This window comes from Cervus elaphus, chromosome 30 (assembly GCF_910594005.1).
Source record: "Cervus elaphus chromosome 30, mCerEla1.1, whole genome shotgun sequence".
Taxonomy (NCBI): Eukaryota; Metazoa; Chordata; class Mammalia; order Artiodactyla; family Cervidae; genus Cervus; species Cervus elaphus.
In genome coordinates, this window is record NC_057844.1 from 28,151,211 (window position 1) to 28,177,447 (window position 26,237).

At 41.4% G+C, this 26,237-nt stretch overlaps 1 protein-coding gene across 3 annotated transcripts in view; it reads left to right on the forward strand.

The window, feature by feature from the left end:
- The first annotated feature begins 564 nt into the window (after window positions 1-564).
- Window positions 565-26,237, forward strand: part of STARD13 (StAR related lipid transfer domain containing 13) — a 220,364-nt gene continuing 194,691 nt past the window's right edge. Inside the window, exon 1 of one of the 3 annotated variants that reach the window (XM_043891735.1) lies at window positions 565-936. In XM_043891735.1, coding sequence (XP_043747670.1) covers window positions 813-936 — 124 coding nt within the window. In that variant the 5' untranslated portion in view covers window positions 565-812. Of the gene's footprint in view, window positions 937-19,879; window positions 20,008-26,237 lie in introns of those variants that run through there. The other 2 variants (XM_043891740.1, XM_043891736.1) reach the window with 2 other exon arrangements.

Below are 26,237 nucleotides of genomic sequence, written 5' to 3' on the forward strand. Positions count from 1 at the left end.
CAGAATATGCAAGTTTATTTTATGTAGGCTTCTCATGGTTTGACCTTAATATTTACAGGCTAGTTTCCTCACACTCAATGACTATGCAATGAATAAATAATTTTAGTTTGATTGTAGATTGCAGCCTGAAAATCATTTCATTGATGAAACCAGGAAAGACTTCTGTTAAGAGCACCAGTATCTAACTCCATAAAGGCCAAACTGAGGAGCCCATTTCAAGTGACTTGAATTCAGGAAAACCATGATGAGCTTTTTCGGCACCAGCTGTGGCTTAGTGTAAAATTTTTGTAATGGTTGTAATGGTGGCGGTTTCTGGGAGTGAAAAATGGAAAGTATCGAGAAATGGGAGGAATATGGTTCAGCCCCTGGTCTCTGACTGAAAAGAGGGGTGGAAACTCCGTAACTGGGGGCCCATCCGAACCAGGCTGTCAGATTTAGGGGAGGGAGGGAGGAAGAGAAAGCTCGCTGGGGGAAGGAGTGGGGCGCCAGACCGTCCCAGAGAGAGGGGGGAGGGAAGGACGGGAGGGAACGGGAGCGGAGGAGCGCCGAGCCGAGGGGAGGGAGGAGAGGGAAAGTGGGAACAGAGTAAAGGAGTGGACGGAGCGCAGAGGTGCCCTTGCGCAGCGCGCGCATTGGAGACGCATCCCGGCCGCTGCGCCTGAAGGCGGAGGTCCCATGTCTCGCCCCCGGCTGGTCCCGGGACCCCAGCGTGAGTCCCGCGTCTGGCGACCCGAGTCGCCAGGAGTCTGAGCTGCGGGCCACGCGGGAGTGGCGGTGGCAAGCCCGCTGGTCGTTATGAGGACGGATCTAAAATGACCGGCAAGCGGAAACCTCTCCAAACTCAGCTCAGGCGGTCAATCAGTGAGCAGTTGCGGGACTCCACTGCCAGAGCCTGGGATCGGCTGTGGAAAAACGTCCGGGAGAGACGGCTGGCAGGTCGGTGCCCCCAAGACTAGGGACTGCGCGGGGGCAGGAGGAGGCGCGGGCCGCGTCGCCCGGCCGGCCCACCGTCCCGCCGCCGCACTGGGCTCCCGACACAGGTTTTCTGAGCCCGGGGTTGGGTGGAGAAGACTGCTCGCACCACCCTCGCTGGACCCGGTCGGAGCGCCCACGCTCACCGCGCTCAGTCTTTGGGCGCGCTGGACCGGGTGGTGGGTGTGGGCTCCGCCCCGCGCGCGCTGACAGTCTGGCAGGGCGCTGCGCTCCCGGCGTGGAGCCGGCGTGGGGGTTACCTGGGGAGTCGTTCTTAAGTGGCCGCTTTTCCTGGGCTGGCCCCGGCTCCGCCGCTATCCACCCGCCCTAGCCCAGTGAATGAATGAGTGCCCAGCCCAAGTGGCCTTCCGGGAGAGTGGTCCCTTTTCCAGCTTCGCCTTTTCCACGAGGGACGCATCCACTGCCTGTGTGGGAGGAGGGGTCAGACAAGGCCAGGGAGCATACCCAAGGCTCTGGGAGACAGATGTTTACGGCGTAGAGAAGGAGGATTTGGGGAAAGACAGATGGACAGTGGTCAGTGCTGGCTGATAGCTGTCCACCACCACCACCTCTGTCCAGCTGTGGATCAGGCTGTCCTCATTTTGGGGCTGCGAAAGAGGGGCTCCCTTTTGGAATCCATTGCTTATGAATGAGAGGAGGAGAAGAGGTGATTATTCCCAGCCAAGAGGTCCTTAAGAATCCTTGCTTCGGTCAGAAGGCCAGTCCCCTCCTTAGCTCTTTCTCCAGCTTCCTGGCTGTGGTCTTTCTTCTGGGCATGCTCCTTGAAGCTACCACCTCGTAGGGCCAGGGATGTAGGAAGTGGTCTGAGCCTTCTCAGAGTCCTTGCTGGAGCATTAGGTCTGGTCAGTCACCACATCATACTTGCCACAATAAGGGAAGGAAGCCCTACTCCACAGCACCCTCCCCAGGCAGTGTAGGATTTAGGACTGCTTTCCTCAAGTGTTAGCAGCTGGAAGGTATTTCTGGAATTGAGGGCAGGTGGATGGAAGGGCCCCCTGAGCTGACTGTTAGTGGAGTCTCTGGATCTTCTGGCCTCCTCTCTCTCCAGCAGCATCTCCTGAGTGGGCCAGTGACCACAGGGGTGAAAGAGAGGTCAGGAGAAGAGGTGACTCCTGGACAGAGGGCAGGACTGCCAAGGGTGAGATGAAAGAGTTAACCTCCTCTGGGCTCCTCCCCCTTGTTCCTCTTGAAGAGCTATAGAAGTCCTTTGCAAGATGCTCTGCCCTTTCTCCCATGCAGCCACATCTCTGCATCAGTCTGACGGCATTCTCGAGTAGATGCCCAAAGTCTGTGTCTCCTTGAGCTGGATCTTTATCAACCTAACTGGTCAAATTAGAAGTGGGGATTATAGATGGCTCCAACATTCAATAGTGTCAGCATAGACTGGTCATCCCGTAGTTTCTCTCCAATACAGTGGCCCCATTTAGTAAGCACCCAAGAAATAAACAGACTTTGCAGTCTGAACCCAGAAATAAGTTGTGGTAACCCAGTAGCTTTACTGTTGATTTTTAAGACCTGTATGTTCACTGCAGACCTCAATTAATAACAATTGATAACTTTCCTGGTTATCATGCCAAATTGTATAATCTACATGATGGATGGTGTTAGAAAAATTGTTGTGGTCTAGTAAACTTTTGTTGCTCCATAACTGCAGAATGCTTACTGCAAATGTCTCCTTCATAGCTTCTGTTATTAAGTTTGTTAAGTTTGTTAAATCAATGGATCCTCAGGAAACAAGAAGTCTTTCCAGGAGGACTGCCAAGGCTGTGCTGAGTTTTTATAGAAGCCGAGGCCAAGGATGACTGCAGCCTTGTCTTTTTAAAAAGGAGATCTGGGAAGGAAGAGAGCATAATGTAAAGTCTGAAAACCATTGAATTTTCCAGGGAAGTCATATATTCACACTGATTTTATACACTGCAGTTTAGTTAGGGCAGTGGAGAGAAAAAGTTTTGATTCTGGAAAGTAAGTGATAGGTAGAGATTTTTAAGATAATGAAATATAGACATTAAGACTAAAAGTGGTTTCAGAATGGTTAAGTATAAGAGTTCTCCCAGAGTAGTGTAATTATTTTTTTTAAATAGTGGTGTGAGGTTTTAAAATGTTTAATCAGAATATTAATATCTGCTTACCCATAATCTGCTTACCACTCTGCTAACAGCAGATGCCAGCAGGTTATTCAACTGGGACCAAACAATCCCCTGTGAAGAGACTTCAACCTCTGCTTCTCTAAGCGAGCTGGGATCCCTGCCACAAAACCAAGCCAACTCCATGAAGGAGCTTTTAGATGCAAATTGATTTTCTTGGGTTTTCTTGCAAAGGTAGCTAAAATATGGAACTTTGGCTATGAGACACTGAAATACTTACATTATTAATGTTGGCATCAATTCTAGGTGAAAGTGTTTTTCATTTGTAAAAGCCTTCTTTATATGGTTTACTTCACAGTATCATAATAACCAACTATATGAGTGTACCCCAGAGAGAATCTGCCCCCTCAAGGGATATTATGGGGCTATTGGCTTTATTTATTTATTTTTTTCTGTCTTTTTCTATCATATAAAAGTTTTGTGCTGGTACTTCTTTAATTTCCCTAAAATTTTCTTCTTTTTCTTCTTTCAGTATTTATTTGCTTATTCAGCTGTGCTGGGTCTTAGTTGTGGCAGGTATGTGGGATCTAGTTTCCTGACCAGGAATCTAGACCCTGGCCCCCTGCATTGGGAGCATGGAGTCTTAGCCACTGGACCACCAGGGAAGTCCCACCTAAAATTTTCTTCCTATTACACTTAGTCAATAGAACATTTATTCAAAGTGCTTTATAATGAACTTGTATTTGTTGTCTGAGCATTCTGAAGGTGTCTGTTGCTCTCTTTTGCTTTTTAACATCTTGAGGCGAGAACCTCATTCTAACTCACTTTTCTCTTCATGAAAGTCTGCCTTGTCAATGTGACAAAAGAGAAGTAGTAGAACTGTTTAAACATAGTGAAGCCTATAGATTTCTGTGTGGTGGGACCATATTTAGGAAGGAGTCTCTTAATGCTCATCACAATGATACAAATAATGAAGCTGATAGAAGGATAAGGTTTTGAATGATATTCTGTGCAGTTTGCTCAGCATTCAAATGTTCTTTCGATGAATTTGTAGGGGAGAAAGTGGTCTCCCCGTCCTATTCCTCTGCCATCTTAGCTCCTCCCCCTGAATGATGTTCAAATATGTTCACTTCATTACAAAATTATACAAAGGAGTTATTGGTAAAGAAGAACTGATACTGGGAGCTCTTCTTGGGCTTTCCAGTTCTGGAGTAGCTGCCAGATTTCCATCAGATTGTGGTGTTTTTGCCAACATGTACTTCTTAATTACCTAAGACTCTAATCCTCATAAGGGTCAATGAGAGTTTTTCTCACCTGTCATCTCAATATTGATCATTCTAATAATGGTGGTAATTGTTGTTTATTCCCGAGATGACAAAGTTAGTGTTCAAACAAGTGTTCTGATTCAAGTTGTCAGAAGTCAAAGGTCACCTGTGCCCACTTTGTGTTTTACCACACTGCCTCTCCATGGGCCTTACAGAGACACATGGACCTCAACTCCTTTCTCCAAGTCTCTCTGTCATTTGCAATTAGTTTTTAAAAGAGTAAGTAAATTAATTGGAAAAATTACTCTTTCCCCCTGCAGTGACAAGGAGAACCCTATGCACCAAATGCTTGCCCCCCAGTCATCCTATTGGGCTGGGTAGTGTATGGGCTCATAGAGAGTTGAAACAAACAGCCATGTATCTGCCTTGTTGGGGCCCTTATGTGTGTGCTCTGCCCATTACCATCGCTGCAAGAAGCCAAAGGCCACAAGAAAGAAATGTTGTCATAAAGCCTCAATGCAGATTTCTTCAAGGTGGATGAGTGACAGGTTCTTTGGCCTCTCCAGTTCCCTAATCAGCCACCACTGATGACAGTTCTTAACCTTTATAGCATCATTAAATTCTCTATGCAGAAGTACACCTTTTAGCTTTTGATCTTTGTAAGCAGCTTCCTCGGTGGCTCAGCAGTAAAGAATCCTCCTGTGATGCAAAAGACAGAGAAGGCCCCGGGTTCAATCCCTGGGTCAAGAAGATCCCCAGGAGGAGAGCATGGCAACCCACTCCAGTGTTCTTGCCTGGAGAATCTCATAGACAGAGGAGCCTGGTGGCCTACAGTCCATAGGGTCACACAGAGTCGGACACAACTAAAGTGACTAAGTATGCACTCAAGCAGCTTGAACTACGTCTCAAAAGCTAAGGTCTGAAAAAAATTCAAATGAGTTTTCTGAAGCTTTCTGCTCCTTTATTGAAACCTAACTATTTTGATGGAGATGTAATCCATATATTTTATTCCTTTATACTCACGTAACAATATTTAGGTAGGTTGTGAACTAATTGATGTTGAAGTCTTTTGATCTCTTTCATTGTCTCATTCTAAATCATTTCTCTTAGACATAGGATGTTATATTGCTGCCCAAAATAAACTAACCTAAAGCACTGAAAAGTTTGAGTTTTGTTAGAAATGCTAATTCCACCAAATTTCAGTGAGTTCTTGTCATGTTAAAACAGGTTTATTCATCCTCAAAGTCAACAGCAGCATCCTGTGATGTGATGTAAACATAAGATTGGGACTTTAATGCAGAGTGGGATCAAGAATAGAACATGGGCCATAAAAATGTTCCTTATTAAATCTAAATGGGTTCCATGATAGCAAGAAGTACAGGATCAGGATGATACTAGCTGATCCTTTTCATTTGTTTTATATGTTTTTCCTTTTTATTCTCACTTTACTGTAAAGAACACCCCATCCTACTCTGTTGGGTTTTTACTTTTTAAACATCTCTTGAAAAGAGAATACATTTAGATTTGATTTATATTAACAATAACAAAAAAAATCTGAGTCAGGTAAATATACAATGAAAATCAGAGAAAGAGAGCACATTACCTGTGCAGGGTTCTTCTCAGCCTTAGCTACCCACAGGGTGACCTGGAGCCTTTCAGAAACATGAATGTTTCACCGCCTCACAGAGACTCTGATTCAGTTCACTTAGGGTCCAGGGATCAGCATTTTTTAAAGCTCTGCAGATGGCTCCAGTGCACAGTCCAGGTTCAGAGTCACTGACTTGTGTTAACTACCATATGATAACTCACAGAAGTCTGTGTCTAGTACTGATGCAAGATCATAGTCTAAGTCCTTAAGAGAAGTTTTGCTTAAGTGAAGTTGGAATGAGCTTGCTATTTTACAAGGACAGGGGGGAAAAAGGCCAGTTTTCCTGGAGCATAAGAAAAAAGTAGATGGTAGGAGATCACATCAGAGGTATGGTAGAGCCAAATTATAAGATCAAGTTGGGCTTTGTTGCCAGGGCAAGGAGGTTGGATTTGGTTCTGCATGTGATAAGCAAGCTTCCCTGATGGCTCAGAGGGTAAAGAATCCGCCTGCAATGTGGGAGACCTGGGTTAAATCCCTGGGTTGGGAAGATCCCCTAGAGAAGGGAATGGCAACCCACTCCAGTATTCTTGTCTGGAGAATTCCATGGACAGGGGAACCTGGCAGGCTGCAGTCCATGGGGTCAAAAGAGTCGGACATGACTGAGCAATAAGCAAAGGATTTTAAGCAGAGGAGAGACAGGACCTGAATAAGTTACTACTGGAGTGGTCTCGGTAAGAGAGAAACAGTGACACGGGTGGGGGTGATAGTCATGGAAATGGAGAGAATGGGACAGATTTCGAATATGTCTTGAAAGTAGGACAACAATGCTGACATTTTTAGTTGGAGGTTGATGGAGAGGGTTCAAGAGTCCCTAGGTTTGTAAAGCCATGGGCTGAGATGGGGACAAGTGGTATATTTGTATCTTGCAATTGCAAGAGACACATTTTTTTTCTTTTTTGCATAAGCCAGATGAAGAGGAAGCTCTCCTTTGGCCTAATTTGTTAGGGCAACGATGCCTATTAGATTCCAGTGTGTGTGTGTGTGCTCAGTCACTCAGTTCTGTCCAACTCTTTGAAACCCCACAGACTGTAGCCCACCAGACTCCTCTGTCCATGGGGTTTCCCAGGAAAGAATACCAGAGTGGGTTGCCATTTACTTCTCCAGGGGATCATCCCGACCCAGGGACTGAAACCATGTCTTTTGCATCTCCTGCATTGGCAGCCAGATTCTTTACCACTGTGCCACCTGGCAGTCCCCAGTAGATATCCTAAGTAAAAGTCAAAGATTTAGATGTACAAGGAAAGTTTTGGGAGAAAAGTCAAACGCAGAGATAGAAATCTGAGAGTTATTGGCATATGACTGTTATAGAGTAAAGCCTTTGGACTGGATGGGCTTACTTAGGAAGAGAATATGGTTAAGAGGAGATGCCAAGGACCAAGTCCTAGAGTGTCCTTTATTTAGAGCACAATATTTGGACATGAACTGTATGTACATAATTCTGTATGTACATGAACTATATGTGCTAAATTTCTGGAGAATAAGAAAAACAGCCCTGTTTCTAAACTCAGTCTTCTGGTGACTGAATAATAGTAGTGATATATTAAATAATCTTTAGTGACAGATTTGCTTCATCCCAGGACTGTTGATGAATAAAAAATAATCATAAAAATATATCTCACTTTATTAATAAAATATGTATTTTAAATTTAAAAATGATATTGCAAAGTAAATTTTAAATAGCATTTAAAAGAAAGACTTCTTAAGGTTGCCCCCATAAAAATTAAAATATAGTTGATTAGGTAAAAATGGTCTTAGAAGGGATACTTCTATGGTTACTGTGACTTGTGGGCCCCATGTGTGATGGGGTAAGAAGTTTATATTGGAAAGGTGATTTCTCCAGTGTCTTGATATCTAGGAATAGGCTAATCAAAGTTTAGCTCTTAAGAAAGATTCTGTACTATATTGAGTTTTCCAAGATTGCATCCATTTGCTGACCTTTACCAATTATGGTCTTTCCATAAAAAGATGATTGAAGGGAAATTTCTCAGAGAAAAATAGGTAACAACGTCTTTAAGTTTTTGTGTTTGTGATGAGGATAACTTAAATATGACCTAATCTACAACATGTTTCCTAACCCTTGGAAGTAACAGTTTCCTCCTAGAGCTGGAGCAAAGAAAGGACCATGCTCATTATTTGTGGCTGGTTGCTCCGAGTAGGAGACAGGAGCCCTACCAGTTGGCCGAAATTCCTTAAGAAGACCATCTGATACCATTTTTGTTAGTCATCAAGCTGATCACTTACTTGGACATGGAGCACATCTAATGAAATTAATATATATTCTTTTTTTTCTTTTTCAATCTTCTGTTGAACAAAACAACTTGGGGGTTTATCCAACAGCATATTTCTGTTCTGCCCTTTTGCAAATTGTGTTTGCTTAGTTGCTCAGTTGTGTCCAGCTCTTTGCGACCCTGTGGACTGTAGCCTGCCAGTCTCCTTTGTCCATGGGGATTTTCCAGGCAAGAATACTGAAGAAGGGTTGCCATGCCCTCCTCCAGGGGGCCTTTCCAACCCAGGGATTGAACCCAGGTCTCCTGCATTGCAGGTGAATTCTTTACTATCTGAGCCACTAGGGAAGCCCATTTTGCAAGTTTAGGGACATTGCAAAATGAAAACAAGCATGGTTTGAAGAATGTTGCAATGTTCCTGGGGTGGTGCTTTTTTTTTTTTTCCCCAAAATCCTTGAGTGTTTAGTCCTAAAGCAATCGAGTTGAAGGACAAACATTTTTGTCATGTTTGTATTTAGTCAGTAAGTATTTATTGAGCCATGAAATAGCATCCTTGTCAAAGCATGTTGGGACTGTAGTGCAGGATATTAATTCAGGACTGTGGTTTTATCCTGGCAAAGCACACAAATTTTATTTATTATGCCGCCCAAATCACTTAACTCATCTCTTTACCCAGAAATAGAACAGGCTTCCAGAAAGTGCTAAAGGACAGTATAGAATGCACCGTGACTACACAATATTGTATTTGCAAACCTGCTGTGTCAAGCTATCTTATCTTCTCAGGCAGAATATTTCCTTAGTAACATTTTTATCTAAGATAAAATGTTCAGAACCTTATGGTTCTGTTATTTTGTGTAGTGGGGCATATTTTAATCTATATTTCATCATGGCATACCATGGTCGTTGAATACTTCTTTCTCCTTCCTATATATGAAATTAAATGAACCACAGAGATCGTCATACAACCTCATGAAAAGTGATACATTCACCAGCAGTGATTTTAACTGGAAGTCTTCTATGCTTCTTATCCTCTCTACATCTGGATAAAATGAAAACATGTCCAGTTTTCTGGAAGGATCTTTAGAAGTATTTTCCACTGAAATTTAATAATTGCCATTAGAATAATGTCCTTGAAGTACAAATATTTTAATAACTGGAAGGTGTGACTGTGAAAGTTGAACTTATCTACTGCTGCATAAGAATGTATGGTTTGTCACAATGACATCGCAAAGGTGGCTTCTCTTTTTTGCCTGATGCTGAGTTGCATTCATTGCAAACCTCTTGAAAAACATGATGGATTGCACGTATCTTAGCCAAGAGGAGTTGTCCCCATGGTCTTGGAAATAAATTGCATCTTTATTTTAGTCCCAAGAAAAGATTTCATAAGCAATAGGCTTAAAGAGGAGCAATTGTTAGAATGAAGATAAGTGGGGGGAAAAAAGCTTTTACATATTTCAACCATTGTCTTATAGGCTATTTTATTCTTTTTGGAAAGAAAGAAGAGCGGCTTTATGATAAGTATTTGATTTCTAGTTCTTGAATCTAAATCAAAGCAATAATGACAAATAAAAAATTACTCTTAACCATTTAGAGAACACTGTAGTGGTGGAAAAAGGATTGAAGCTATTTGAGATATCATCATTTGTATAAAATCACAGCTGTGTAATGGTAATTAACATCTGTGAAATTAGCATCAGTTCAGCCATAATGTTGGTATGAATGTTTGGCATAGCTATGGCTACAGTGCTGGGAACATAGATTTCCTAGTATCTTGAAGGCATGTTGTTTTACTTTTGTTGTGTACAATGTAATGGAGGGCAGGGGTTAGTGGTGTTCGGGCATGATGAAAGATTACTGGCGTACATCAGGGTCTAGTGGTTAAGAGCAGGGGACCCCAACTCCTGGGCTGCAGGCCAGTACCCCCATCTGGGTTACACAGCAGGAGGTGAGCGTTGGTCTGGAGAGCAAGCAAAACTTCACTTGCTGCTCGCCATCATTCACATTACTGTCTGAACCATCCTCTCCCCACCCCATCTGTGGAAAAATTGTCTTCCAGAAAACTAGTCCCTGGTGCCAGAAAGTCTGGGGACCACTGGTTAAGAGCAGTTACTGGAGCAAGGCTATGTGGATTTAAATCCCGTCTCCACCATTTACTCCGTAGGTGCTTGGGCAAGATAAATAATCTTGATGTTCCTAAATCTTTAAAAAGGAGGACAAGCATAATACTTACCTCATAGGGCTATCCTGAGGATTAAATGAGTTCATATTTTCAAAGCATTTAGCATAAAGTCTGACTCCTTAATTAGCATTGTATAAGAGTTTATTTTTAAAAATACATATAGACAGATGGATATAGATGCATAGATGCATCCTCTGTGAAGAATAGACATGTTTTCTGATAAGCAAGAGATGCTTTTTGCTTTAGCCTTAAACCACCCACTCGCTTCATACCTGGATTCACCTGCCTTGTTTCCATATCTTATGGACCCATTCTAGATCCCATGTTCAGGAATTTCCAAGAGCTAAGAGATTAGTTTGCTATAAATGGAATTTTAAAAAATCAAATAGTATATATATTGCCAGCATGGTTGGCAGCATCTTGTGCAAGTCCATTAGTGTTATAGCATGAATCATTCATTATACTAACATTTTATCTTTCTGAAAGATCATCAATTACAGTTTGTTCATCAAAATACCATCAACTTTAAAGCTGTGCGACCAAGAATTCATTCCCATGTCCTTGGCCTAAATGGAATTTGATGGGCGCCTAATTAAAATGAGAGAAGTTGGACTAGATAATCTCTAAGGCCCTATTTAACTTTAAAGATCAATGAGTCTATAAAACTAGCCTGTGTGTCTAAAGGAAGCTTAATGCCCTGAGTCTTAGTTCCTTTTCTGTCTGGATTTCATTGGATATTTCAATAGACTCGGAAAGGACAAAAGCCCAGAAGTATGCCCCAGGATGCCTGCCGATGTCATTTCCCATGCCTCTTTGGTTACCTAACTTCCATCAACTGCAGCAACTTAATTGGTACTTTCTGTTATTGGAATGCTACTTTCTGTTCCTGGAACTACATCTGCCGGAATTGGAAAAGGAACGAGGAGGAGAACAAGCTAGGAGTCCAGGGCCTGCAGTCACTGGTAGAATCTCCCTGAACCACACACAGGCAGGGCCCAGTGCTCAGGCTGGCCCCACTTGGTTTAAGGCTCTACTGTTACAATCTTGAAACTATTAATAATTGTTGAATGAAGGGCCCACATTTTTATTTTATACTGGGTAGAGCAAATGATGTAGTTAATCCTGCATTCAGGAGAAGCCAGTCTCTTGTATAGTCATGTCTTGATTGGTGAGTTCACTCTCATTGATGATTTGGTGTTATTTAAGATAAAACTGACTTGTAAAATCACAGAACATTACATCTGGAAGGAACCTGCAAGCTTTTCCTGGAGCATCTACAGTCTACAGTCTGTATGTTCTTATTCCCCATGCTCTTGGGAAGGTGATCTCCCCAAAGAGAAGTTATTTGTTTTCTTTTATTGTTTATTGATTCTGGCAGCATTATTATGAAATAAGGCAATAATTTTACCCCTGGTGTTTGCAGTTATACTGATTTTATTTTGTTACTATGTATATTGAAGCAGATATTTTAATAGTTTTTTTAAAAATATTGCATTGTTTAGGTAAAATAGGAGGTTGGGACAAATTGCCCACTCATGGTACACTAAATTTTCAGATCCATGGCTTGTTTTTGAAAACAACTTAGTTAATTTGTTTCTTAATTAAAACTTTATTTACAATATCCATAATAGGTTATTCATCAAACCACTGCTATTAAAACCATTAAGGCTATTTCCTGTTTAGAGTTCACCTAGGACTACTTACTAAGAAAAGGAAATTAGGAGAGGTGGTAATAAAGCCTATCATTTATCACCAGGGATTCCCAGCACATATCTACGAACATTTTATTTTGTCAGGATGTTCATCTATCTCTGTGAAGAATACTAAAGTTGATGGAGTCTAGTCTCATAATGTTGCGTAGGTTAGAGCCTCCTTTGCTATGTCTAGAAGTCCCCATTTAATGATGTAAAAAAAAAAAAGAAAAGAAAACCAAAAACAAAAGAAGATGTGTTTCTTTATTTGAAAGTTAGGTTCATTATTTAATGCAAACTATTCGTTCAATTGAATAAAAAGAAGAGTGTGTGCATTTTCATTTTCTCTTCAGCTACTTCAAACAAGAATGTGTTTGCGTAGTCTGAACAGGAAAAAAGTAGGCAGATTCAGCTACCCTGAATTGGACCCTATTGTAAGCCAGGCATTGTGCTAAGGCTTCACGTGTTTTTTCATTCGATGCCCAGGCTTCAGAGCAAGTACTCCCAGGGTCCCTGTTTGCACACAGAGAAGCTTGCTGTGATTTAGAAAAAAGCTTACACTCCGGGCCGAGAATGAGAAAACTATTAGAAACTGCCTTCTCTGAGAAAGTGCAGCCCCATGGGCGTATGGCTAGGTGAGTGCACCCTGGGCTGGGAGGGCCACCTCCCTGGCCCTCTTTGGCTGCTTGCTCTGTGGGCACACACAGCTTACCCAGCTGTAGGGTGTGACCCTGGGCACTGATACTGTCCCCGCTTTATGCATGAGGAAACCCAGGCTTGGAGAGGTTAAGGAACTGCTATTTGTCGTTATATAGATTTATGAGAGTGGCACATTTCGAATGATCTACAGGTCATTATAAGATTTGTGAGATTCTGATAACTCCAAGACCCACACCCCAATCACAGTCTAGCACTTAGGAAGGGGTGACTGTTTCTGGGTGTTGTAGTGACAAAGCAGAACCATTTCCCCAGCCATGCCCCAGTGTTACCTCAGAGTTACCAATGGATATAATAGATGGGAGCTGACCGTGGCGTTCTGGCATCCCAGACAGGGTCCCCATGATAATGATGATGATGATCAATGATGATCTTGAATGTTTGTATAACACTGTACAGTTAAGTGTTTTTCCACTAAGGGTTCTAATAGTGGCTTAAAATTAATAGGTTCTCACTAAAGTCCTTTAAGGTAGGCAGAGTGGGTGTACATTATGAGACAAATGAGGATAAAAATTGTAAGCCAGGCATTATGCTAAGGTTTCATGTGCTTTCTTATGTGATGCCTAGGCTTCAGAGCAAGTACTGTGTGACTGTCCATGGTCCCAAGGTCAGAGAGGGCCAGGGGATTATCTGAATCCAGGCTCTTACCCCCGAGCTTGCCCTTGGGCTTACTTTCCTGCTGCCCTGCGTGAGTTCTGCTCTATCAGCTCAGTCAGTTGCTGTTAATTCAACCCAGTGACTCCCAAACCTGACCAAGCATCAGAATCACTGGAAAACCTCTTTAGAAAACTTTTCCCAGATCTGAGCAGTCAAAATCATCCCCAGGAGACAGTGTATGTGAATATGTATGCTGGGTTCGATCCCTGGGTCAGGAAGATCCCCTGGAGAAGGAAATGGCAACCCACTCCAGTATTCTTGCCCAGAGAATTCCATGGGCAGAGGAGCCTAGCAGTCTACAGTCCATGGGGTCATGAGAGCCGGACACAACTTAGCGATGGAACCACCACCACCATGCGTGGAGGTGGTGGTGGGAGGGAGTGTGTAGTATGCATTTTTTAACAAGGCTCCCAAGTGATTTTCATTGTTGTTGTGTGTGTGCAGCCTGCCTGGCACTCTTCTCTCACCAGTGATTAAAAAGTGGCCCTAAAGTTTATTTCAGACTCCATGCCTTAAGCCACACAAATGTCTTCCAGTCCCAATCCTTTTATCTCCCTTCTGCCTACCTAAATCCTATTCACTTTCAAGGACTTCCTCAAGTCCTTCCCACCTGGTCACCATCTCCCCCTTCCATAACTGAGTGCCCTTTGGTAGGTGGGAGGACCGTGAGGGTCTGCTGCGTGTCAGGCCCCAATTCAGTGCTTCTCTCCCGTCATCCTGTGAAACATCAGAGCCACATGCTGAGGTCATGGTTATCATCCCCATTTTAAGGATGGGGTAAATGAAGGAACTTAGCCAAGGCCAAAACAGCTAGTAAAGTGCAGTTTCATTCAACTTCAAGTTCGTGCCTTTCCATTCACTCTGCTGAATTCTTTCTGTCTGGTTCTTGCCTCACCAGCAAGAGTTCTTTTGTTCTATGTTAGAGAAACCTTAATAGTGAGAGTTGGACTATAAAGAAAGCTGAGTGCCAGAGAATTGATGCTTTTGAACTGTGGTGTTGGAGAAGGCTCTTGAGAGTCCCTTGGACTGCAAGGAGATCAAAGCAGTCAATCCTAAAGGACGTTAGTCCTGAATATTCCTTGGAAGGACTGATGCTGAAGCTGAAACTCCAATACTTTGGCCACCTGATGCAAAGAACTGACTCCTTTGAAAAGACCCTGATGCTGGGAAAGATTGAAAGTGGGAGGAGAGGGAGACGACAGAAGATGAGATGGTTGGATGGCATCACCACTTGATAGACATGAGTTTGAGTAAGCTCTGGGAGTTGGTGATGGACAGGGAAGCCTGGCGTGCTTCAGTCCATGGGGTCGTAAAGAGTCAGACATGACTGAATGACTGAACTGAACTGAGAGAGACTGTCTGACATTAAGGAAAATCTTTTACTTCTTACTATAAATCCACATGGTAAAATAACTGAGTTGTTGAAGAAATAAAAGAATGAGTGCCTTTTCTTACTTATTTTGTGAATCAGTTCCTCACTTCAGGTCAGTCACTCAGTCATGTCCGACTCTTTGCAACCCCATGAACTACAGCATGCTGGGCTTCCCTGTCCATCACCAACTCCCAGAGCTTACTCAAACTCATGTCAATCAAGTTGGTGATGCCATCCAATCATCTCATCCTCTGTCGTCCCCTTCTCCTTCCACCTTCAATCTTTCCCAACATCAGGCTCTTTTCAAGTGAGTCAGTTCTTTGCATCAGGTAGCCAAAGTATTAGAGTTTCCAAGCAAGATTCAAAAAGGCAGACTGATATTGATAGAGATGATACTTGTTTATTCAAACTCTTTAATATTTTGAGCAAATTTAGGCCAACATTCTCTTCTTTCTCTTTAACTCAAAACATCACGAACTGTTAGAGAACATGGAAAGCTTACAGATTATCTTGTCCAGGTTGTTCATTTCACACAAGCTGATTGAACCTTGAAGAGATTCAATTAACCTCTTCCAGGTCACACATCTCATTAGCCATAAACTTAAGATTAGATTCCAAGTCACAGCAAGTGACTTTTGGGTTTGCCAGTGCATTCATATGTAACTGTACCCTTCATAAGCAAAACTCCTGTTTCTGAAATTAGTCTAGAATACAAACTTGTTGAGGGAATGATGGTGCCTTATTTACCTTCAGGAGCAAAGCCTTTCCCATGAGATATAAGTGTTTGTTGGCACCCTGACTCATGGTCTCAATAACTGAAGGACATTTAAAGAATATGATTGCTCCCTCTCAAGTGCTGAGTTTACCTCTGGTGGCCTCAAACTCTGCCTGCCCTACCATGAACAACCCCCACCCCAAGATGTTTGGCACACCTGTCAGCTTTGTGGCTTTGAGCAACAAACCTTTCCCTGGCTTCCCTGGTGGCTCAGTGGTAAAGAATCCGCCTGCCAGTTCAGGAGACATGGGTTTGTCCCTGGGTCAGGAAGATCCCCTGAAGAAGGAAATGGCAGCCCACTCTAGTATTCTCACCTCGAGAATCTCATGGACAGAGGGGCCTGGTGGGCTATAGTCCATAGGGTCGCAAAAGAGTTGGACGTGACTTAGTGACTGAACAATAACAACAACCTTTTCCAGTCCTCCAGCATCCTTCCAAAGTGCAATTAGGATTTTTCATTTTACAGCTAAAGGAAATGAACACAGGTGTTGTTATCACATATTAGGCTGAGGAAAATGAAGAAAACATGGTTGAAATTTAAATATTAATTTTTCATTTAAGATGGAAATGTTCCCTTTTGACTATTAATAAAAATCATAACACTGGAGAAAATAGGTTTGGGGGGTGAAATCCTCCAAATCATATGGCTTTTTCGTTTTTTTCTACAGAGACCGACTCCAGGTTTTCATTCATTCAACTTACTTGTGTGTGTTCAGTCACTTAGTTGTGTCCGACTCTTTGCAACTCCATGGACTGTAGCCCACCAGCTCCTCTGTCCATGGAATTTTCCAGGCAAGAATACTAGAGTGGGTTGCCATTTCCTTCTCCAGGGAATCTTCCCAGCCCAGGAATCGAACCTCCGTCTCTTGTATTGGCAGGCAGATTCTTTACCACTGAGCCCCAACTTACTCAGCAAATATTTATTAAGTATCTACTACAGCAAATACTGTCCCAGCTACTTGTTCAGTGGTGAACAAACCAGACAGATTTAGCCCCCTCATTGGTCTTCCATTTGACTGGGGAAGATAGATAATAATAAATAGTAAACAAATGCATAAGATGTTAACTGTTACAAAGAGGGACCTGGAGAATGCAAGGGAGTACTGGTTTGGATCCAGTGGTCAGAGAAGGTCTCTCTACGAGGAGAAATTATACCCTAAAGAAGAGGAGGAGCAAGTACAATGTAAAGAAACAGAGGCATGAAGCAGCATGAGTGATTGTTCAGTATTGCTGGGGCCATGGGTCAGGAAGGAGAACCGGTGAAGGGAAGACTGGAGAGGTGGGAAGAGGCATGTGACAAGCTTGTGGATCTCATGTGTGACTTCCACTGCTGTATCAGATATACAGCCTATAAATTATTTTCTAATTCCAGGACTTCCTGATTTTGTGAATCCATTTTCCTTTCTCCACCAGCATGTGGTATAAGTGTAACAAGCCCTTACTGATTTTTTAAAATTTATTTTTATTTATTTATTTATTTATTTTATTTTTTCCCAATTATTTTTATTAGTTGGAGGCTAATTAGTTTACCTTATTGATTTTTTAATGGAAAAATATGCCTTTTTTCTTACTGATCATATTAGTTTTGTTTTTTTTTTTAACTTTTTAGTTTGTACTGGGTTATAGCCAACTAGGGTTTCCCGGTGGCTCAGCAGTAAAGAATCCGCCTATGATGTAGAAGATGTAGAATGCCCCAGGTTTGATCCCTGGGTCGGGAAGATCCCCTGGAGGAGGGCATAGCAATCCACTCCAGTGTTATTGCCTGGAGAATCCCCATGGACAGAGGAGCCTGGCAGGCTACAGTCCATGGGGTCACAAAGAGTCGGACACGACTGAAGTGACTAACACACACACACACATAGCCAGTTAACAGGCAGCGTTGTGATAGTCTCAGGTGAACAGCAAAGGGACTCGGCCATACGTGCACATATATGCATTCTCCCCCAAGCCCTCCTCCCCTTTATTGATTTTATATCCATCTTTTCTAAGTTGCCTTGCTTTACAACTTGATTGATGTTTAGAACCTCTTTTCTCGCCTGGGTGAAGCAGAAAACCTAAGGTCTTCCATGGCTCTTAAGGATGACTTCTGTTAAATTAGCAGAACCTACAGGAGCTCCTGGTGAACTCCCAAGTTTCCAACCTCACTTATTGGGGCTTTTTCACTCCAAGTCTCAGTGTGGTTACTCAGATTTAATGTTAAACGGTGTGTCTGAAATATACATGGTATATGTATTACAGACACTTGATAGTCTATAATTTCTGCAATGAAAGTAATATGCGTTCTTGATCTATTTTTCATAGGGCTTTTGGGCAGTAGTTACTTTAAAAGGACCCTCTTAAAAATAGATCTGAAATAGATCTCACAGGCTGTATTTATTCATTCAAAAGCATTTATTGATGTCCTACATTATGCAAAATTGCAGTGCCTGGAACTGGGGACACAAAAATGAATAAGATAAAATCTTTTCTTTCAAGGAACTTCCAACTATTAGTGATTCTTATAGAAATCTGATGACTCTCTGCCTTTAGTATATATGTAGAATGGTTTTAGGTCAATGGTTAAAAAGGTTTTATAAAATTTCATAAAAATAGTTGAGTTCTTTGATTACGCATAAGCTCATGTAAAGCTGGATTTATCTAACATGCTGACTAGAGGCGAGAAGGGGGAAAAAAGCCAGAAGAAAAGTACTAATTCATGGTGCACAACTTGAGAATCTCCATTGAACAGCTGCGTTGGAACACTCACCCTTTTTGTTCACATGGAGTTGCTCTCTGGAATCCTCAGATATCCATGGTCGCCCGAGGGCTCCTCAAATGTCACCAGGCAACAACAAAGTAACACACATGAAGCGGCCCTTCTGTGACATTCTTTATGAAAAGCATTGAATTAAATTATTGCATAACGAATGATCTGCATATGAAAGGCAATGAACTGCTGGAGAACCCAACTGAAAACAAGGCTGAATTTGATTCCTACCTCCACTGATAACTTACTGGCCCCCTGAGAAATCTTACTGTGACCCAACTTCCCGATTTGGAAAGTGGGAAATATTAATAATGTACTTATGACCTCAAGGCAATTATGAGCTTAATTTAGGGAGATCATTGTAACAGAGAAAACTCCCATTTATCCCTGACCCCATTCCTCTTATCTTCCCCCACCCCCTCCGCCCCCCCCCCCCCCCCCCGCTCTGGTCAACCTTCCTAAATGATTAAGAAATTTCCACTCTGGTTGAAACCATTGCAATGGTTTGTCATAACCTATGGAGTTTCTAGGAAAAAGGGCAACAGCTACACTTAGACTCGTGGTAAAGAATCTACAGTGCAGGATCTCCAGGAGACCTGGGTTCAATCCCTGGGTGGGGAAGATCCCCTGAAGAAGGAAATGGCAACCCACTCCAGTATTCTTGCCTGGAGAATCCCCGTGGACAGAGGAGTCTGGCAGGCTACAGTCCATAAGGTCACAAAGAATTGGGCATGACTAAGGCAACTTAGCATGCACACATGTGCCATTGATTGTGCTAATAAGCATTATTTTATTTTATCCTAATGACAAAGACCTCCTTTATTGGTTATCTGTTTTATATATAGTAGTGTGCATATGTTAATCCCAAACTCCTAATTTAGTTTTCTATGTTTGTGGGTCTATTTCTACTTTGTATATACATTCTTAAATTACTAAATAAGATAACCTATGTGAAAGCATTTAGACAGTCATTTTAATTAGTTCACAAGTTTCAGTACAGAAGAACCACCTGATGCCCTTTGTTTCTCTTTTAATGTTTTATTTACTTATTTGTCTGCATTGGGTCTCAGTTGTAGCACACAGAATCGTTTAGTTGCAGCATGTAGGATCTATTAATAGATCTGACCAGGTATTGAACCTGGGCCCCCTGCACTATGAGTGTGGAGTCCCAGCCACTGGACCACGGAGAAGATCCCTGTGCTCTTTCAACTTACATGATCTGGGATCCACTGGCAAGAAAATCAGAAGAAGATCCAGGAACCTGTGTTTTTAAGATGCTTTTCAGAAAATTGTGAAGGTCTAGATCTGTGGGACACACTTCAAAGACACCATTCTATCCACATAGTGGATGCTCTAAATATGGCCTCCTTTCTTTTTTCTAGATGCCTGAGTACAGGAAGAAAACCAATGACAACAGTTTTAAGTTCAGTACATAGGACATGAGTTCAGTTATAGGATACTGTGTGGTTTACTCTACTTGACTGAAATACACTAAAATGAAACTTCATTTCAAATTTAACCTCTTAGGTTGATGGCCTCTGTAAAACTTCAGTGTTCAAAGTGGTGCTTGGGTAAAGAAAGCTCCTACAGAAGCTCTGGTGTGATAAATCTCTTCAAGACTCCTCCAGCACAAGGAGCAGCTAGAGTAAAGCCAGGTGGGGATGCAGGGGATTTCCTGTTTATTCTTTTTACCAACTAAAATGATTTTATACATCCTGTGATTTTTGCAGTTGTTCTGAAAGGAAGCTCTTATATTTAACTCCATTGAAATGTAGTACTTATGTTTTTGGAGGAGGGGAAGATGGGGATAAATCTCCTTTACCCGTCTCACTAGTTTATGAATTATATATTCTTCCAGCTTTACTTCTCTGCTGTCAATAACAGAGATGATGTTAGACTTCATAGTACTGATGATGAATTTCTAAGGTTCATAAGTTATGTGTCAGACGATTCAGGAGGCAGTATATACATTTTTTGGCTCTTCCCCACTCCTTTTCCTGTCCTTTTGGCATGTAACATTTGGATAGTTTAATCCAGCTCATAAAAAGAGAAGGGGATTCAAATTAAAATTCTTCAAAGTACCTCACATAAAAAGGTTTTGTGAAGAAACGGATTCAAGCTCATATCACAATTTTATATTAATTTTGAATTTTGTCTAATCATTTTCTTTGTTCTCTGTGTATAGCATAATCAGGTGATGCCTATGGGCAGAGCTGTTGCTTAGTGACAGCAAGCAGTGTGTTTGGGAAGGGCCCTCATCCCATTCTCTTCTGGAGCTACTGAGGCCTTATATCTTGATATGTCAGCCTTTTTAGGGTTGAATAAAGGCTAGAGATAAGAGGTAAGTTGAACGTGCACAATTCAGCATCAGTAGGAAGTATGACTATTTGCCCTGAAAGCTCAGTTGTGTCCATGATGTTTTCAGAGAGTGACAAGTAGCCTATGATACTCAAAGCAAACTAATGGCAGACTTTTTGATGTTAGGTTCAGAATCCTTTCAGTTTACTTACTACAAAGAGAAAAGATGTGATACATACTTTTGATATACAAGGAAGAAAAAAATTAATGACAGTGAGACAGACCCAGCCAGAGCCAGTAAGAATAACATTTACTGCAGAGCCTAAAAAAATCACTCCACTCTTCAGAAGGGAAGGTGTAAGGCGTGAACTTGACATAGATATAAGAGATCAATAGAGTGAGAGTATTTGTTGCTCAGTCGTGTCTGATGCTTTGTGACCCCATGGGCTGTAGCCTACCAGGCTCTTCTGCCCATGGAATTCTCCAGGCAAGAATACTGGAGTGAGTTGCTGTTCCCTTCTCCTGGGGATCTTCTGGACCCAGGGATCAAACCCAGGTCTCCTGCATTGTAGGCTTATGATGATCAATCTGCAAGTATTTATTACTACCTTCAATGTGCTCAATAGACACATAAAAACAGAACTTTTTAATATGATGGAAATAGAGTTGTTTTTGTTTAATTTAGGTAATCCAAATATATTAATCCCTTGAAAACACATTTTGAAAAATCACATATCTCTTCATTAAACATTGAGTGAAAAGTAGAAAGCAGTCAGATCAGTAGGGGATAGGAAGGTGATGAAACACTACATACCTCTCCCTGAAGAGTTTACATGAGCATTTTCAAGATGTTTTTGTGAACAAGTTGTGGAGGATTCTTTTTTTTAAGTAGAGAAAACAGTCTTGATTAATACCTTGACTTTGAAGCTTGAACTTGAATTCTCTATTCGACATCACCTTTTGTTTTGTGTTTGATATAGTTGGGTTGTAAAGACACTCATTGACAAAAATCTTTTAGAACTTTTAATTCTGGATAAAATAAATCCAGTGTCTAAGTTAGGTATCAGCCCTCATCCTCTACATAAGGAGCTTTTGTTATGCAGGAATGCCCCAGCTGGGGAAATGCCAGTTAATAGATGCAGACAGATGGATTTTGATGAGAGTCTACACTGTTCACACCCGTTTAGCAAATGTTTTCTAATATTCTCAAGTAACACCCTTGAAAACAAATATAGATTTGCTTACTTTAGAGTCAGTAGTTGTTATTATCATTAGCAATATATAAAAATATCTGTTCTGTTTTTGCATATTGAAGTGCTAAATTCATATATCACATTATATCTCTAGACCTTTGGCTGCCTTGTACATACAGAGAAAACACACACACGCTGAATTTAGAACAGACTTTGGCAGAAAATTATTTCAGCTGTTGTGAAATATTGCACTTAAAAAAAAAAAAGCTTCCCTCCCCTCCAAAGTCCAAGCGATCGTCAACTGTGGAAATAGCCTTATGAAGTTTCCAAAGGGAATGCAAGCAAATCCCTTTGGTTGTTGTTACTTTCTTCTCAGTAGAGACTGTGAAACTAGACCAAAAGGGAATAATATTAGAAGAGAAATCAGACCGGTCCAAGGAGCAAGGGAAGAGGGTGTTTCTGACCAGAGCCATTTCGTGGGGTCTGGTGGTCTGTTGCCTGGCACTAACTTAATTGAAGGTCAGAATTTCAAGCTGAAAGTATAGGAAACTGGGAAGGCAGATCAGAGATGGTGCGTGGAGGTGAAAGTGTGAGTGTTAATATACCGAGCACTCTCCTTGAGGGCAGGGAACTTTGCTGGGTGTTGTGGGTATAGTTGAAAAACAAAGATCTCCTAAAACCTGCCGTCTAGGGATACAATGACTTTATTCAACAAATAGCACTTTTAATTATCGAATTAGAGTTGTGGAAAGTGCTGTACAGAAGGAAAGGTGCTACAGCAGTGCAGCGAGGAGACTGACAGCATCTGGAGGGTTGGAGAATGCTTCCTTGAGGAACGGCATTTGAGCTAAGTTCTAGAGTGCAGTATAAATTCCTGAGCAGAAAGGTGTTTTTTAGAAAAACAAACAAACAAAAAAAACGTTTAAGGCCGTGGGAGTAGCCTCAGAGTCTGTGAAGCCTCAAAGTCAGGAAAGCACTTACTTGGGTTAGAACAGGAACTGGAAGGCCCCTTGAGTGGATGGAGACAGAGAATCAGTAGGGGACAAAGCTGGTGGGCATTGTTAACACAGCATCACACATTCTTAGGAGACCCCCTTCACATCTTCTCTGTGTGTACCATGGTGGCTCTGGTTGATAATGCTCATTTTCCCTCTGAAAGAAAAAAAAAAATCAGGATTTCAAATTTATTCTCTTTTTCTGTTACAGTTGTTACCTGTCTCTGTTCCACCTCGGGTTCTTAAAAAAAAAAAAAAAAATTGTTTTCTGTGTCTCATGAGAAAATCATACTACTACTAGTTCATAATGACATGGCAAGCATAATTTAGTATCTACGGTGGCTTTGTATATATTTCAAAAACTGGAATATTACTTCAGATTAGTAGAAATGTGCGCTATCTTATATTATCAAGGTATATATCAATTTAGGTTTTAAATATGGCAGTCTCTTCTGTTTTACTTTTGGTTAAAGGACTGGTTTAGGAAAGGAAAAATAAATCAACTCTTGTATACCAAAATAGAAGGCTTTCCAGATTCTATTTCTGAATAGCTGAATAATGTTTCCATAGCCTTTGCATCACATCTGCATATGCAGCAGCTGCTCTATCATTCCTAAAACTCTAGCATTTGTTCATATTTTAAGATGCTCTACATTTTTATGAGCAGATGTAAGAGTTCAAGTTTTATTTGAGGAAAACACGCCTTTCCAAGTTGCAAAATATAATTTCTGGTTCATTTCTTAGGAAATGAAAATACAAGATATATTTTCTAATGCACTCTGGTGGTTTAACTTCTCAGCCAACTATGCAGAGGACAGCATAAACCACAGACATTGGGCTCCTTCCACCTGTCGGACAAGATTTCACTGATTGCATCGTTTTGAAGGCTCATGTTACTAAGACTTGGGGCTTAGTTTTAGTTTATTTGTACACTGTGTACATTATGAAGAAATATAAGCCATGCTTGTTAATTGTCATCATCAGATTTGAAAAATAATACAAGTGAGGCTATTAGATACAGTGGTGAATAGTAGTATGAAATTGGTAAATGAAGTCGATTTCAAAATGAGACTGAATATTTGTTAGGCCACTGCACTCATGTTAATCACAACACTGTGATTAATGAGTGGTGAATTGATGGGATCTGCTGAGCACCTACTTTACTGAGAATATTCTTTTGCACACAGGTCATAGCAGAATAAAGAGAGAGAGAAAAAAAAAAAACAGAGCCTCTTCTTTGTAAGAAAATAAAAAGTTTACCTGATAGACAAAATATCTTTGATGATGCTTTTAAAAATTCCAAAAATTACCAAAAATCACAAATGAATGCTCTACCAACTGAGTGTATAAATGCCAAAAGAATAAAGAGGAAAGCAAATTCCAATCAGCATAGATCATTTGTAGGAGGCCTGTGAAAAGAGAGAAATTTTACTTGATTGGAGAGGGAGGCCTGTGGCTATGATGAGGTCCAGAGAGGAGGAGAGTCCTGGTTCTGTGTCTGCTAGTACCTTCTCACAGTTGTGTGGCTGGAGGCAAGATACGCCACCACTCAAACTCAATTTTATCATCTATAAAATAGGGTGGATTATCATTTTGTTGTGAGATATTAAATAATATACGTAAGAGGATAGTGATGGAACAGGGTTAAGTATTAATACTTAAAGTGTCAGCCTTTATTATTTATTGTTATATTCATGAATAGAAATTGTAGGAATCAGTCTTGTTGGGCACACAGAAAAAGCACAGATGAAGGAAAAGCACAGAGGAAGGAACAAGCCTGCAGAGAAATAAGTCAGTCCATTTTAAACAATGGAAGTGTTATTTCCAGCAGATTAAATATATTAAATATTATTTTAAACACCCAGTGTTTAATGATCCCCATAAAGTTGTGTAACTTTTAAATGTCCTTAAAAATCTAGAGGTTATTCTATACCTCCACAATTAGAAATACAACTAATTCGTGACTCACCTTTAAACAATGTGTTCCTTATGGAAGAACACATTGTTTAAAGAGTGTTCACTCACCTAAATGATGGAGAGTGTGACACTTTGATTCAAAGTTCACTAGTCCAGTTTTCCATTTAGAATCATATACATAGAAATTCCATCTTTTAATCATTTTTAAAAAGTCTGTGGGTAGAAATGTGATCTGGAGAAACATACATTAAATGTGTAGTGTGAATATACTTTGGGAATTTCCAGGTTCTGAAAAAGTCACGTGAGGAGCACTGGGAGGAAGACCTAACATGCTAGGGTCATGTTCAGAAGAATGCCGTTTTCTCATGCTAGTTCCCTAATCCCTACACACACTATTCCAGGAAACCCGTGCTGCCCTGATCCCAGCGCAGGTGGTTGGGTGCCCTGATTCCACCCTGGGTGGCTTCTGTGAGGGAAAAAATGCCCTAGAGTAAGAGATCCTGGCCCAAGTCACTCAACAGAGCCAGCTCTATTTTCTCGTGTTAAATAAGTATCGGTACCTTAGTCTTTGTGAAAAGACTAAAAGAAAGAACATTTGGCAGCGGGGGGGTCGGGGGGTGGGGGGTGTGTGTGGGGTGTGTGTGGGGTGGGTGAGAGGGTGGGATTCAGTAACTACATGACTTGCTACAATCAAGATATCCAATTGCTCTTAGATGTAGCCAAAAGCTGTCCTCACCTTGTTTTGTTTTAAACATCTATTATTAGGCTTCATGATGACTTCTCTCTAAAATATAAGCTCATTTAATATTTATAGCAGTAGGCACTACTATTCTACAATTTTACAAAGGAGGAGACTGAGATGAAGTGAGATGAAATAACTTGTCTCAGGTCAGGCAGTTAGCAAGCCAGCAGGTAGGGCTTTCAACTTGGATATCTGGTTCCTCCAAAGGGGTGCTCTCCCCATGCAGGCTGTAGCACCTCATCTATCCTGGGGAGGTATAATAAGGAGCATAGGGATATGCATCTTTTCTCTGTTGAGGGTTTTTTGTAGACTTAGAAACAGTGAGCTATGGGACTGAAGGAAACTTTAGAGATCATCTATGAATCCAGATCCTTCTTTTACAAGTTCTCCCTAAAGACCAGAGAAGTTAAGTGATTGACTCACCATCATAGTGATCTTGGTAGTAGAAACGTGATAGGTACCCAGGTCTCCTGAGTCAGTGCTCTTTCCATTGTGCTGCCTTTCTAACGTCACAGGAGATAATCTAATTACTGTTAAGATCACATTCTTTGAAAAAAATTAATTGAGATATAATTCACATAAAATTCATGCTTATGAAGTATGATTTTTAGTGTATTCACCAAGTTGTACAGCCATCATCACTATCTTATTCTGGAACATTTTCATCACCCCAAAATGCCTATATGTAGTCACATCTATTTCTTCCTTCTCCCAACCCTTAGCAACAGTTAAGCTACTTT